Raw genomic sequence first — 16972 nt, forward strand, 5'->3', positions numbered from 1 at the left:
AAGAAGAAGAAGAAGAAGAAGAGGAGGAGGAAGAAGAAGAAGAAGAAGAAGAAGAAGAAGAAGAAGAAGAAGAAGAAGAAGAAGAAGAAGAAGAAGAAGAAGAAGACTCACCCAGAAGGAGGAGAAAACTGGAAATAGAAAACTGAGGGCTGAAATCAACAAAATAGAAACACAGAAAACAATCCAAAGAATCAATGAAACAAAGAACTGGTTCTTTGAGAAAATCAACAAGACTGACAAACCCTTATCCAAACTAATCAAAAGGCAAAGAGAGACCATGTAAATTAACAAGATCAGAAATGAAAGGGGGACATAATAGCAGACACTGAGGAAATTCAGAGAAGCATTAGGTCTTACTACAAAAGCCTGTATGCGACAAAGTTGGAAAATGTAAAACAAATGGATATTTTTTTAGATAAGTACCATATACCAAAATTAAATCAAGACTAGGTGAACAATTTAAATAGACCTATAAGTTGTGAGAAAATAGAAGCTGTCATAAAAAACCTTCCAACCAAAAAAAAAAAAAAAAGCCCAGGACCGCATGGTTTTAATGCAGAATTCTACCAGAACTTCTAAGAAGAGCTGATACCTTTACTCATTAATGTGTTTCACATAATAGAAACAGAAGAGTCATTGCCAAACTCTTTTTATGAAGCTACAGTTACCCTGATACCAAAACCACACAAAGAGTCAACCAGGAAAGAGAATTACAGAACAATCTCACTCATGAATGAACATCAATGCAAAAATTCTCAATAAAATACTGGCAAACCGAATCCAAGAAGACATCCAAAAAATTATACACTATGATAAAATAGGCTTCATCCCAGAAATGCAGGACTGGTTCAACATATGAAAATCTATCAATGTAATTCATCACATAAATAAACTGAAAGAAAAAACAATATGATCATTTCATTAGATGCTGAAAAAACATTTGACAAAATTCAACACCCCTTATGATAAAGGTCTTGGAGAGATTAGGGATACAAGGATCATACCTAAATATAATAAAAGCAATTTACAGCAAGCTGACAGCTAACAACAAATTAAATGGAGAGAAACTCAAAGCCATCCCACTAAAATTAGGAACAGGACAAGGTTGTCCACTCTCTCCATATCTCTTCAATATACTGCTTGAAGGTCTACCAATAGCAATAAGACAACATAAGGAGATCAAGAGGATTCGAATTGGAAAGGAAGAAGTCAAACTTTCGTTATTTGCAGATGATATGATAGTGTACATAAGTGACCCCAAAAACTCTACCAAAGAACTCCTACAGCTGATAAATACCTTCAGTGATGTGACAAGATACAAGATAACTCAAAAAAAAAAAACCAGTAGCCCTCCTATACACAAAGGATAAAGAAGCAGAGAGGGAACTCAGAGAAACTTTACCTTTCATGATAACCACAAATAGCATAAAGTATCTTGGAGTAACTCTAACCAAGGAAGTGAAAGATCTATTTGACAAGAACATTAAGGCTTTGAAGAAAGAAACTGAAGAGGATACCAGAAAATGGAAGGATCTCCCATGCTCTTGGATTGGGAGGATCAACATAGTAAAAATGGAAATTCTACCAAGGACAATCTATAGATTCAATACAATCCCCAAAAATTCCTAAAAAAATTCTTCAAAGACCAACTTTATATGAAAAAACAAAAAACACAGGATAGCCAAACAATCCTATACAATAAAAATATTTTGGAGGCATTACCATCCATGACTTCAAACTCTATTACAGAGCTACAGTAATATTTGGCATAAAAACAGAGACATTGACCAATGGAATCGAATCACAGACCCAGATATTGACCCACAAATCTATGAACACCTGATTTTCAACAAAGGAGTCAAAATTATACAATGTAAGAAAGAAAGCATTTTAAACAAATGGTGTTGGCATAACTGGATGTCAACTTGTAGAAGAATGAAAATAAATCCATATCTATCACCATGCACAAAACTCAAGACCAAATGGATTAAAGACCTTTATATAAATCTGACCACACTGAACCTGATAGTAGAGAAAGTGGGAAGTAGACAGTGATGCATGGGCACAAGAGACCACTTTCTATGTATAACCCCAGAAGCACAGACAATAAGAGCAACAATGAATAAATGGGACCTCCTAAAACTGAGAAGCTTCTGTAAAGAAAAAAACACTGTCATTAAGACAAAAAGGCAACCTACCAAATGGGAGAAGATCTTCACCAACCCTGCAACAGACAAAGGTCTGATCTCCAAAATATATAAAGAAACTCAAGAAACTAGACATTAAAATCCTAAATAACCCAATTTAAAAACGGGGTACTGAACTGAACAGAGAATTCTCAACAAAAAAAAAAAAAAGCTCAAATGGCCAAAAGATACTTAAGGTCATGTTGACCTTCCTTAGCGATCAGGGAAATGCAAATCAAAACAACTTTGAGATACCATCTTACACCTGTCAGAATGGCTAAAATCAAAAACACCAATGATTGCCTATGCTGGAGAGGATGTGGAGTAAAGGGAACACTCATCCATTACTGGTGGAAATGCAAACTTGTGCAACCACTTTGGAAATCAGTGTGGTGGTTTCTCAGAAAATTGGGACTCAACCTACCTCAGGATCCAGCAATTCCACTCTTGGGAATATACCTAAGAGATGCCCTATCATACTACAAAAGCATTTGTTCAACTATGTTCACAGCAGCATTATTTGTAATAGTCAGAACCTGGAAACAATCTAGATGCCCCTTAATAGAAGAATGGATAAAGTGTGGAATATATACACATTAGAGTACTACTCAGTGAAAAAAAAAATATGACATCTTGAATTTTGCATGCAAATGGATAGAAATAGAAAACACTATCCTGAGTGAGATAACCAAGACCCAAAAAGATGAATATGGTATGTACTTACTCATAATTGGTTTCTAGCCATAAACAAAGGACATTGAGCCTATAGTTCACAAGCCTAGAGAAGCCAAATAACAAGGTGAACCCAAAGAAAAAATATATAAGTCCTTCTGGAAATGGGAAGTAGACAAGAATAGTGGGCATGGCGGTGGGGCTAGGGGTGAGGGAAGGGGAGAGGGGGGAAAGAAGGGAAAAGGGAAGGATTGGGGAGAGCTTGGGGGAGTGGGAGGGCTGAGATGGAGGAAGGGCTGATACAGGAGAAGAAAAAAAGAAATCTACATTAAGGGAGCCATTTTAGGGTTGGCTCTAGAGGGGATCCCAGGTGTCCATGGGGATGTCCCCTGCTAGGTCCTTGGGCAGCAGAGGAGAGGGTTCCTGAACTGGCCTTGCCCCTTAATCACACTGATGATTATCTCAAATATCACCATAGAATCTTTGTCCGGCAATGGATGGAGCTGGAGACAGAGACCCACATCAGAGCACTGGACTCAGCTCCCAAGGTCCAGTTGAAGAACAGAAGGAGGGAGAACATGAGCAAGGAAGTGAGAACTGTGAGGTATTTGTCCATCCCCTAAGACAGTGTGCCTGATCTAATGGGAGATCACCAAAGCCAGCTGGACTGGGACTGAACGAGTATGTGAACAAACTGGACTCTCTGAATGTGGCTGACAATAGGGGCTGACTGAGACACCAATGATAATGTCGCTGGGATTTGTTTCTACTGCATGTAATGGCTTTTTGGGATCCTAGTCTGTTTGGATGCACATCTTCCTAGACCTGGATGGAGGGTGAGGGCCTTTGACTTCCCAGAGGGCAGGGTGCCCTCTCTTAAGCCTGGAGGGGGAGGAAGAAGGGGAAGGAGGGAGCAGAATAGAAATGAGAAACCCTGTAAATAAATAAATAAATAATGAATTCATTCATAAGTTTCACTTATGTAGCTGTATATAGATTGTAGCTCAAGCTAATGATTAAGAGAAACAACTGAGTCCCAGGAGCCAGGCTGGCTAAAATTCCCTTCATGTTGATGCTAAAAGACACAGTCTCAGGTTTCTGTGTGCATCATTACCTAAAACAAAACTTTAAGATTATTTCAGGCTTAGTCAGATGTGTTGATAATAGCTTTAAGATTAAAAACCCAAGGAAACAATCTAAAGTTGACAAGGACACAGAGCTGAGTTACAGATTCATTAGATTAGGGTCAGAATTACAAAGCAGCCCAACTGTTGCTAGTTAACACACTTTTCTGGCTAGGGTGGGTTAGTGAACAAAGGTGATGGATAGCTCCTTATATTCATTCCTGCCCTCAATATTCTGATATAAAAGGTTTTTGATGAGTGGTTATGCCATGGGAACTCCTTCAGCCAATGGGCTTTAAGATACCAGCCCACTTTGGGCATGGTCTCATGTACTATAAAGGTGCAGGATTCTTGGCTGCTGGATTCATTTCCAGTTCCCAGTGCACACAGAGGACTGAAGATCACTACTCTTTTTGTGAGTTTATCACAAGATAAATTAACCTTTGTTATACTCCATTCTGAGCTAGTGTGGAACTATTTTGTACATCAATAAATTGGCACACACATAGCCAGAATCCATGCCATTGCCGGGCTCTGTTCAGAACCCCATATGAGGTCTTCTCTCATCCCATGCAACTGAACTGACCCTCTGTCATGCAGCTGCACATCATTTGGCTGGCACACTGTGCAGTGTGCAGTGACTTGGCAATTTCCCACCACCCAAGCTGTGACTGTGGGAGCAGGGGATGCTCTAGCTTGCATTCCCAGTTCAGATATGTGGATACCTGCTTCAAGCTTTGACCAATAACCTCATGGCTTGAAACTGCCTGGAAGCTCTGGGTTCCTTGATTATTCTGCCCAACTCAAACCTCCATATGTGGAAGTATTGCTCTTAAGTAATTAACTAAATTTCTTAGTAATTCTAAGTCTCAGGTGATTCAAGTACTGATCTAGAGCCTGCTTTACTGCTACAACTGAAATAACTGCTGGCCAATAAGGATTATTACACCTATAACAATTTTCTGAAAATTATAATAGAGATAAGCTAATTTGATTAATAAATAAATAAATTGGAAAATTGTAAACCAACCTCAAAATAATAGTATGCATTATCACCATCCAAGAATTTAACAACTTTTTTGTTTCTACTATGGATAGAATTCTGCAAGATTATATGAGCTCTGTTGTACACATGTTTTGTGATCATGGTGGCTATTGGCTATGTTCTTTATATTATATCCTAAAAGAAATGCTTTGATAACAGAGTCAAGAATGAGAAACTTTTAGAAATGATACAGTCTTTAGTCAAAAGGACTCATACTATTGAAAATTAAAACCCTATTTTGACAGGCAAAATTCAATCCATGTCAATAGCTTAGGAAACCTTATAAAACGATACTGAGAGATTATCTGAAAGGATTCATACTGTTGAAATTGAAAATCAAAATCTGTTAAAAAGTTATGATAAGCTAGCAGACAAAACATTCCTCCAGGAAGGAAATGTATATGCTATTCAAATAATCTTTAAGGATAAGAAGACATCATTAATGGAAAAATGTAAAACCTTGGAATCACGTGTGTAGAATGAGAACTAGATAATAGTTGATTTGATGAAATCATTAAAAATATTCACAGGTCAAGAGATTCAGGCTTTAAAAAAGACAGTCATAAAAAGTTTTGAATCAATTGAGGAACTTGTTAGGACTGATAAGCAAGGAGATGAGGTACAGACAAAGGATTTAGCAGCATTGTCAGTATCTCTCAAAGTCACTGATGACTTACCAAAAGCTTTAGCTACTTATCCTGTTATTACCTTTGAAGGATCAGCAAATACACAATACTAAAATGGATATAAAGAATATAAATGGAAACCTTCAAGTATGAAAGATCTAAAAGAAGTTAAGCAAACAGTAGTATCTTATGGCATACATTAACCATTTGTTGGGGAGATGGTAAAGACATGGGCTTCAAGCAATATGGTTACTCCAAATGATTGACATCAGTTAGTCTCAGTGATATAAGAAGATGGGCCACAGTTACAGTGGAACTATTGAAGAGATGAAGCTAATCCTAGAACAGCAAGATAGAATAAAAGAATTTGAGGCCAAAAGGAAATTCTTGGTGAAGGCCGTTAGGTTGATCCACAGAGTCAAGCTATTTACAATGAACACATCTTGTCCCTATGTCATACAGCAGCTTTTAATGCTTGGGACAGGATTCAAGAACTAGGAAGATTAATCTAATCATATGCTAAGGTCATACAAGGCCCAAAAGAACCCATTAATGCCTTTTTACAAAGATTAATTAAAGCTTTACAAATAGGGGTAACAGATCCAGAAGTTAGATGAATATTTATTGAATTTATGGCTTTTGAAAATGCCAACTTAAAAAGCAAAAATAATAATAATACTTGGGCCTTTAAAGGTCAGAGCAGCACCAATGTGGAGTAGTTGGACTATAATACTGAAGCTTGGGTAGGAAAAGCAATTTCCAAAGGTATAACGAAACATCAAAATACCAAATGTTTTAATTGTGGCAGAATAGGATGCCTGAGAAGGGATTGTAGACAAGGCATTTATAGACATAATGTCTCCTCTGGGAATAACAAAGATAGAAGGTGTCAACCTCCTGGATTGTGTAGAAGATGTGGCAAAGGCCAACATTGTACCAATGAATGTAGACCAAAAAGAGACAAACAAGGCAACTTGTTAGCATTGGAAACTCCACAGGTGGCCTCTCACAAGCCCCCAGGTCAAACATTATCCAGTCATTCCCAATCACTATAGAGGACATATCTCCCCAGGAAATTTTTAAAAATCCAGTGCCTGTTGTAAAAAACCATACTGCTCTAGATGATAGAATAAACATGGAAGATGAATCAAAAATTCCAATAGAAAATAGGAAAACTTATGTTTTGACAGACTTCTATAAATAATCAAAGACCAAAGCTGAGAGTATGGATAAATGACATTGTAATTGAAGGATTACTGAACACAAGTCCAGATGTGACTATTGTTAAACCAGAATCTGGGCATCCAAAGTGGCCTCTTCAGCAGGCCGATGTTCAATTCCTAGGAATTGGAACCTTTTCTCAAGTAAAACAAAGCATGAGATGGGATTAATACATAGAGCCATAAGGACAGAGAAGAAGGATGAGGCAATATGTGACTAATATAGCAGTGAATCTATGAGGTCATGATCTCTTGCAGAAATGGAATACCCAGACTAACATTCCTGCAGTCTCAGATATGGAATATAAACAAACTCATATTTCTGGAAAGGATATTATAAGGTACTATAAAAAACCAGTCACCAACCATTCAGGCTGTACAAAAAGACAATATAACTAGCAAATCTTCAGAGGTAACAACAGCCCTTCCTTTAAAATGGTTAATGAAGGAATCAATATGGTATAAACAATGGCCTTTACCAGAAGGGAAACTGCAGGCTTTAGAATAGCTGGTACGGGGGCAAATAGATGCTCCCCATATTAAAGAATCAACCAGCCCTTTTAATTCTCCTGTATTCGTTGTTAAAACAAAATCTGGAAAATGGAGAATGGTGGCAGATCTAAGAGCTGTTAATAAGGTGATTCAACCAATGGGCTCTCTATAATCTGGAATTCCTTTGTCTTCCATATTGCCTAAAGGATGACTTCTTATAGTTATTTATTTAAAAGATTGTTTCTTCACTATACTTTTATAAGAAAAAGACAGAGAAAATTTTGCCTCCAAATGGTGCCTACTTAGAATAATTCTCAGCCTACTAAGAGATATCAATAATAAAGGGTCCTCCCACTGTGAATGTTAAATAGCCCCACCCTGTGCCAATATTTTGTAAGATACCCATTGGAAATAATATGTAAATCTATAGTTTACCATTACTTGGATAACATTTTGCTATCTGATTCAAATGTAGATAATTTAGAAAGAATGCTTGAAAAAGTAAAGAAAATTTTTCCTAGTTAGGGATTACAAGTTGCTCCTGAAAAAAAAATACAGAGAGGAGATTCTATTATTCAGGTTATAAAATAGGTTTACAGAAAATTAGAACACAAAAAGTGAAATAAGGAGGGATCAATTGCAGATTTCTGATGACTTTTAAAGATTGCTAGGAGACATTTCCAATCTATGGCCCACTTCTGGGATAACACATGATCTAATAATTCATTTAAACAAAATCTTATATGGTAGCAAAGATTTAAATAGTCCCAGAGAATTAACAGCTGAAGCAGAGAAAGCATTGACTTTGATTGAAGAGAAATTACAGGAGGCTCATGTGGATCGTGTATATCTGAATCTTAACTGCATTCTAGTGCATATTACCCTCTAAAATTCCACTACAGGAATTGTAATGCAGAGAGAAGATATTACCTTAGAATGAATCTTTTTCTAACTTGGTCTAACTTGGTCTAACCTCTTAAAAATCATTGACTAACAGTGGTTCCTCATCAGTTCATGCAAGTTGTAATTCTAATATTTATGTATGCTTTTGCCTCTTCTTTTCCCTGGACAATACTTAATATTTGTACTTATTGTATATAGTATTGTATTAGGCTTAGAACTCTCTTATTTAGACAAAAGGGGGAGGTGCTGTAGGAACTCTTTCAGCCAGTAGCCTTTATGATATTAGCCTACTTTGGGCATGGTATCATATACTATAAATGCTGACAAAAAGCATGCACAGGCCCCTTGCCTGCTGAATTTGGTTCCAGTTCCCAGCAGATCTCATCAGAGGACTGTGGATTGCTGCTATTTCAGTGAGTTTATCTCCAGGTTTATTCAACCTTTATTATACTCCATTCCAGACTAGTGTGGAACTGTTTTATACACCAACATGGGTATGTACCCTAAAGATTTAAAGTACAGTCAGTTGTTTTTTATATATATAAGTTTAGCTTTGTGATTCCTTTAATATTCCTTATAAGATAGTCCATCAAGATGGGTAATAAAATAATTTCTTCTTTCTTTGTAACCACAATGTGCAGCCTGCCAACAAAAGAGTTGGCTGAGATAAAATACTTTCCACTTGCTCATGTTCTGTTAATCTGTAACAAGTTACTTAGATGTAAATGTAAGTGGGATACTGGGGTGACTTTGTTTTTAATCATGTAAAGGAGATGAAAAACATGGTTTTACCTGTATTCATTATAATCATTCACTTGAAAAAAGGAATGTAACCACATTGTAATTCCTATATTGCATAAAAATTATTAGGGTACATAAGCCATAGAAAAAGGTATACAGTAGAAAGAACACAAAAAAAATAAAGAAGGAAACCATAAAGAGAGAATATAAAGATCTTTTTCCCTAACCCCTCAGATAGATAAGTTTCACACTGATGACATGGATTCCATTCAAGTCCTGTGCTTCGGGAGACTGATCCCCCAGTCATCAAAAATAGATTTTATTTATTAAAATGTTAAAGTGTTATTGAGACACTGTAGAATGCTGGTGATTTCTAATCCTATTAGTAGCTTTGATGGTCCAGTTTTTCTTTGTGTCTCTACCACTGGCCAAAAGAATGTTGTCCAAAAGAATGTCATCATTAAGACTCAGTCTTTGTAACAGACACATCATGATTAAAGTCCACAAAACCATCTTACATCAACACAGATGCCTAGAAGAGATCTCAGCTTCTTGAGTCACCAGAGATGCTTTCAAGAAATACTCCAGAGGATTTCCTGGCTACCTCACATGCACCCACACATGGTTTTGAAGAACGCAGAGCTTACACAGCCTTTAGGAACTGTTTGAGTTAGGCTCCAGGCTCATCCACGACACACTTGGGAGAGCCAAGCTGGTTGTGTCTGGGGTTCACCACAGGACATCACTACCATTTGGCATCCAGAAGCATCTGTCTGGACCAGCTGCTCTTTTTTTGCCTGTTCCACATGCTATGCCTTCATGTGTTCTCTGCTAGAGAACTAGTCCCTGATGTGGTTGTGTTGAGAAGTGGCAGAGCCCTTGGGAGCTGGAAACTAGCAAGAGGTCCTGGGACTTCAGAGCAGATTCACAAAATAGGTTAATGCTAGTCTCACAGAGAGGTCTGGATTCTCAGAGAATGGATTATTAAAAAACAAGGCCCACTCCACATGGTTAGCATCTACTTCATGTAACAGATTTTCCTGTCCTGTACTGTATTGTGAGGGGTTCTTATCAGAGGTTGGAAGAATTGAAGTACCACATTGCACAATTATGAGCTGGATAAGCCGTTAATTTATAAAGAACTTAGCCTCTGGCAACAACAGAAAACAGATAAAGGCATGAGGAGACTTTTTCTTGCCTGCTTAGCTGAATCACTTCAGTTCTTACCATCCTTGGCATAGGTTAAGCCGGCTCATCCCTATGACCTGAAGATTCAGTGCCAGCCTCTCCCCTGTCACACTGTGACCTCATTCACCTGGCTCCACTCTTTCCCTAGAACCAGATGCTGCTCAGGAATGGCTTCTTTTCCATACCTGTCATCATTCTAGAAAGTTGTTGTGATTTGTTCAAGTCCTGCCTCTTACATAAGTGTGTTTGAACTCTCAACATATCTTAAAATTCCTATTGCTTTGCTTATATCCAATATCACCCACGTGAGCAAATGACTTGTCAAATTAATTTTTATGAGTTTATTCTGTATCTGAAAACAGACTTTCAGCTCCTGAGGGCCAAGGAAGGCAGCTCAGCTCCCTTACATTGCCACATACATTGGATCGTGGATTTGAACAATTCGTTAAAGAGCTATGTAGAAGGTAGGAATTCCCCGACCAGTGTACATCGCCTAGCCCCTGAGAACCTTGTTTGCACATGACATGCTGACTGTCCCTACAGGGAAAAGATGCAGCATGTCATGCTATCATGATGGATGTCACCAACACTCCCTGTGAGTTCTGGGGGTAAGGGTGCTGGGGGAAGTGCCACTTTCTTCAGTGATGTAGCTGTTCATAAGTTGCTCACATGACAGTAAATAGCTCCTACATCCATACTTACTCAAGCAACCATAATTACCTCCAAGTAGGAATGACCTTTAGACACAGAGAGGTGGACAGCAGAATGAGAAAGGAAGAAATATTTTCAAAGAACAAAATTAATCCAAGCACTCAGAACACAGAGGCAGTTGGATCTCTGTGAGTTTGAGGCCATCTACAGAGTGAGTTCCAGGACAGCCAGGACTGTTTCAGAGAGAAACCCTGTCTCAAAAAAAGCAAAATAAAGCAAAATTTTAAAAAATGAAAAAATATGTTAACTTGACCTTTCCAATATGTGGGAAGCACGTTTTTAAAACATTTGTGGCAAGGTGTACCACACATCTGTCAATCCAGCATGTGAGATGTTAACTCATACACCATGAGTCCAGGTGGGTGATATATAAAAAATTAAGGAATAGCAGGAAGTTGGGATTGTTGGCAATATATCAGCTCTCTAAACAGGAAATGAGGCCAAAGAGGCTAATCAATTACTAATAAACAAGTTGTAATTGAACATGAAATCTCACTAGTGAAGATTGGTAAAGATGGTGCCAAGGTCGGCTCCTTGGATGGTTCTTGTGTTTATAACTGATAAGCTCTCCCTACCTATGTCAGCTCCTGACCTGCCTCTCCTCTCCTCTCCTTTGTTCCAGAACATAGAAAGCTAATCCTTTGTGCTGACAGTAGCAAAATTTATTTGTGGATGCCTCTGACATTTTTTTCTTTTGGAAAAAACTACACTGCAAGCAAGCCTGTAAGGCATTTTCTTAATTAGTGACTGATGGGGAGGGGCAAGTCCACTGTAGGTGCTGCCACCCCTGATCTGATGGTCCTGGGTTCTAAAATTGTAAGCCCTTGGCCCATACCACACCCAGACACCTTTCACACTCCAAGCATAGTGTGCCACAGGATTCCAACACAATGAGGACACACCTGTTGATCCGAGCATCATCTGTCACCAATCAGCACCTCACCTTTCACTCAGCAACTTCCAACGTGAACCTATGACCTGGAAGGAGTCCCTTGCTTCACCCACTGAGTGATCCCCAGGAGCAAACATGGGGCTAATCCCATAAGGCACAGGCCCTGTGTGTGTGTCACCTGCATGAAGGAGTTGAGGAGGCCTCTTCTGTCCATCTGCAGCAGGTTTCCCAAGAGGGGCAGGGGACGGGGTCCTGGTGGAAGGCGGCCATGAGCCTTTGGGTGGCCCCTGACCAGGAGTAGCAAGAAGCCCACAAGGAGAGCGAGGAGGAGCAGGACACTGGGCTCCATGGTCCTGGTCTGAGCACCGTCCACTTCACTGCACACTCCAGCAGGACTTTTATGCTGGACCTGGATCTCCACCCAGTTGAGCAACTTCAGCTGTTCCCGCCTACTGTTGCATCACTGTCCAGGAGTGTGAGCTCCTGATTGGGCTGTTGGTGACCTGCTCACTCCCTATCTCCTTACTCACACCCTAACCCTAGGACACCATGACACAGATAGGCAGGACAAAGGGCATGGGGAGTAATGCATCTCGGTTTCTGGGGGTGAGTATACACATGTCAGCTCAGTTCTGTCTGCTTATTTACTCAGGCATGGAGCTGTGTGTGCACTGTATGCTTTATATATAAAAGGTCATTTCTAATATGAATGTGCAGCTGTGTTTGAGTCTAGATGTGCTTGCTCTACTCTTGCATGCCTGGGGTTTGTTTTTATGTATAATATTCAATTGTGGGGACCTTTCTGTATGTTCTCAGCTACAGATGTGAATGTGTTCACATTTAAATGAGAATAGTGTTGCATGGTCCTGTGAATGTCTCTGTGTGTCTCTGCAGTTCCCAGCCCTAGTCTTTGAGGGGCTGCAGATGTGATTTCTACGGAGTCTCCATTGCATTCTCTGGCCTGTGACAGCCACAGATGTGAGAAAAAGGAGAGGGAAGAAAAGGCAAGAGATTCAGGAGTGGGGAAGCTCAGGAATGAGAAGGAGAGAGAGGCTGAAACCTGGCAGAGGAGCAGCTGGGGCCCATGGGTATATGGGCTGGCTAGTTTTATGTCAACTTGATACAAGATAGCATCATTTGAGAGGAAGAAACTTGAGCTGAGAAGATATGCCCATTAAACCACACTGCAAGCAAGCCTGTAAGGTATTTTCTTAATTAGTGATTGATAGGGAGGGGGCAGTCCACTGTAGGTGCTGCCACCCCTGAGCTGATGGTCCTGGGTTCTATAAGAAGGTGGACTGAGCAAGTCATGAGGAGCAAGGCAGTAAAGAGTAACCCTCCATGGTCTCTGCATCAGCTCCTGCCTCCAGGTTCCAGCCCTGACCTCCCAGGATGATGAACTCTAAAGTGGGAATTAAAGTAAAATAAACCCTTTCCTCCTTAAGTGGCTTCCAGTTCTGGTATTTTGTCACAGAAATAGAAACCCTAATTAAAAGAATCTCTCATCTCTATGACTAATGAAAATGCTTCCTTTTGTCCTCCTGGCTGTCTTCATAGGACATGAAGCTCTCTGACTCTCTCTCTTGCTATCTCTCTCTGACAGTGTCCCTGTCCTCCCACCCGGTAGACTCTATGCTTCAAGATGCAGAGACTGCTTTTTCACAATGGGTTTACCATCAGAACGCAGGTGTTGTGAAAACCACCACTAATTCAAAGCCAGAATGGGAAAGGAAAAGATTCACATCAACATCGTCATCATTGGACATGTTGATTCAGGCATGTCCACTACAACCGGCCATCGGATCTACACGTGTGGTGAAATCGACAAACGAACCATTGAGAAGTTTGAGAAGGAGGCTGCCAAGATGGGAAAAGCCTCCTTCAAGTATGCCTGGGTCAACATCCCTGGTGAGTGTGTGCTACCCCGGGGCAACCTGTCCCGGAAGAGAGCACAGCCCCCCTCCTCCAGCTCCTGCTGCAGGGGTGTCTTTGTTACACACATCCCTGCCTCTCCCAAGCCTGCCCTAGTGTATGCAAGGTCCTTGGCTCAGGAACAGTTTCCAGCTCCTGCACCAAGGCCATCCACCCAGAGGGGTGAGAGGCTGCCGGCCAGGCAGGCCTGAAGATTCCCACAAGGGAGTGAGGGCACCTTCAGCTTCTGCTCTAAGTGCTGAGGAGTTCCATCCAGTCATGAACAGTTCCTGCTCCTGCACTGAGAAGATCCACCCAAAGTCAGTCACAGCAAAGATTGGACCAAGACACCAATTCTCTCCTGGCTCCATTTGAAGGAAGAGATGGGCAGGCACCAATGCAAGAATTCCTCCAACAACCTGAAAGGCAACATGACATCACCAGAATCCAGGCATCCCAAAACAGCAAGAATTGAACACCCGACTCCAGAAAAAATAGAAGAAATTGACTTTAAACAGTACTTTATGAAAATAATAGAGGACCTTAAACAGGAGGTAAAAAACTGCCATAAAGAAATGGAGATGACAAACAAAAAGTTAGACAAAATGAATAAATCTCTCAAAGATACTCAGGAAAAAAAGAAAAACAAGAAAAAGCAATCAAACAGGTAAGGGGAACAGTTCAAGACCTGTAAAATAAAATGGAGGTAATGAAGAAAACACATCCGAGGGAAGACTGGAAATGGAAATTCTGAGTAAATGAACAGAAACTACAGAGACAGGTATTACCAACAGAATACAAGAGATAGAAGAAAGAATCTCAGACTCTGAAGATACTATAGAGGAAATAAACTCACAGATTAAAGAACAAAACAAATCCAACAAATTCTTAACACAAAACATCCAGGAAATCTGGGACACCGTGAAAAGACCAACCTAAGAATAATAGGGGTAGAAGGAGAAGAATTACAACTCAAAGGCCCAGAAAATATATTCAACCAAATTATAGAAGAAAACTTCCCCAACCTAAAGAAGGATATTCCTATGAAGGTACAAGAAGCCTACAGAACACCAAATAGACTGGATCAAAAGAAAGCATCCCCATGCCATATAATAATCAAAACACAAAACATACAGAATAAAGAACAGATATTAAGAGCTGCAAAGGAAAAATGTCAAGTAACATATAAAGGGAAACCTATCAGAATTACACCTGACTTCTCGATGGAAACCATGAAAGCCAGAAGGTCTTGGATAGATGTGCTACAGACACTAAGGGAACATGGATGCAAGCCCAGACTACTATACCCAGCAAAGCTTGCATTCACCATTGATGGAGAAAACAAGATATTCCAGGACAAAAACAGATTTAAACAATACATAGCCACAAATCCAGCCTTACAGAAAGCAATAGAAGGAAAATCACAAACCAAGGAGTCCAACAATGCCCACAATAACTCAGACATCTAGCGACCCTTCACCAGCACAACTCGAAGAAGGAAAACACACGAACTCTACTACCAAAAATAATGACTGGAGTTAATAACCACTGGTCATTAATATTACTTAATATCAATGGATTCAACTCACCTATAAAAAGGCACAGGCTAAGAGATTGGATATAAAAACAGGATCCAACATTCTGTTGTTTACAAGAAACACACCTCAACCAAAAAGACAGACATCTACTCAGAGTAAAGGGTTGGGAAAAGGTTTATCAAGCAAATGGACCTAAGAAACAGGTGGGTGTGGCCATACTAATTTCTAACAAAGTTGACTTCAAACTAAAATCAATCAGAAAAGATGGAGAGGGACATTTTATACTCATAACAGGAACAATTCATCAAGACGAAGTCTCAGTCCTGAATATCTATGCTCCTAACATAAAAGCACCCACTTATGTAAAAGAAACATTACTAGAACTCAAGACAGACATCAAACCACACACACTAATTGTAGGAGACTTCAACACTCCTCTCTCAACAATGGACAGGTCAATCAGAGAGAAACCTAACAAAGAAATAAGAGTCTTAATGGAGGTAATGAAACAAATGAACTTAACAGACATCTATAGAACATTCCACCTAAATAGGAAAGAATATACCTTCTTCTCTGCAGCTCATGGAACCTTCTCAAAAATTGACCACATACTCGGTAACAAAACAAATTTCCACAGTTACAAAAAAATATTAATAACCACCTGTGTCTTATCAGATCACCACGATTAAAGTTAGAATTCAACAACAATGCTACCCCCAAAAAACCTACAAACTCATGGAAACTGAACAGTCAACTACTGAACCACACCTGGGTCAGGGGAGAAATAAAGAAATTAAAGTCTTCCTTGAATTTAATAAAAATAAGGACACAACATACTCAAACCTTTGGGACACTATGAAAGCAGTGCTAAGAGGAAAGTTCATAGCACTAGGTGCCCACTTAAAGAAAATGGAAAAAGCACATATTGGAGACTTGACAGCATACCTGAAAGCTCTAGAAAAAAAGAAGCAGACTTACCTAGGAGGAGTAGAAGAGTGGAAATAATCAAACTGAGGGCAGAAATCAACAAAAATAGAAAAACAGAAAACAATCCAAAGAATCAATGAAATAAAAAGCTGGTTCTTTGAGAAAATCAACAAGACTGACAAACCTCTAGCCAAACTAATCAAATGGCAGAGAAAGAACACGAAAATTAATAAGATCAGAAATAAAAAGGGGGACATAACCAAAGACACAGAGGAAATTCAGAGAATCATTAGATCTTACTACAAAAGCCTGTATGCGACAAAGTTGGAAAATGTAAAAGAAATGGACTTTTTTAAGATAAGTACCATACATCAAAGTTAAACCAGGACCAGGTGAACAATCTAAATAGACCTGTTAGTTGCGAAGAATTAGAAACTGTTATCAAAAACCTCCCTACCAAAAAAAAGCCCAGGACCAGATGGTTTCAATGCAGAATTCTACCAGAACTTCCAAGAAGACCTATACTCCTTAATGTGTTTCACATGATAGAAACAGAAGAGTCATTGCCAAATTCCTTTTATAAAGCTACAGTTACCCTGATACCAAAACCACACAAAGACTCAACCAAGAAAGGGAATTACAGGCCAATTTCACTCATGAACATCAACACAAAAATTCTCAATAAAATACAGACAAACCAAATCCAAGAACACATTAGAAAAATTATCCATTACGATCAAGTAGGCTTCATCCCAGAAATGAAGGGCTGGTTCAACATATGAAAATCTATCAATGT

At 39.4% G+C, this 16972-nt stretch overlaps 1 protein-coding gene across 1 annotated transcript in view; it reads right to left on the bottom strand.

Moving 5' to 3' along the window:
- Positions 1–12149, bottom strand: part of LOC119821050 (cytochrome P450 2B2-like) — a 38861-nt gene extending 26712 nt beyond the window's left edge. Inside the window, exon 1 of the mRNA XM_038339869.1 lies at positions 11979–12149. Within this exon, the coding sequence (XP_038195797.1) occupies positions 11979–12149 (171 nt within the window). The remainder of the gene's footprint in view (positions 1–11978) is intronic.
- Positions 12150–16972: the final 4823 nt, after the last annotated feature.

Source organism: Arvicola amphibius, chromosome 8 (genome assembly GCF_903992535.2).
Source record: "Arvicola amphibius chromosome 8, mArvAmp1.2, whole genome shotgun sequence".
Taxonomy (NCBI): domain Eukaryota; kingdom Metazoa; phylum Chordata; class Mammalia; order Rodentia; family Cricetidae; genus Arvicola; species Arvicola amphibius.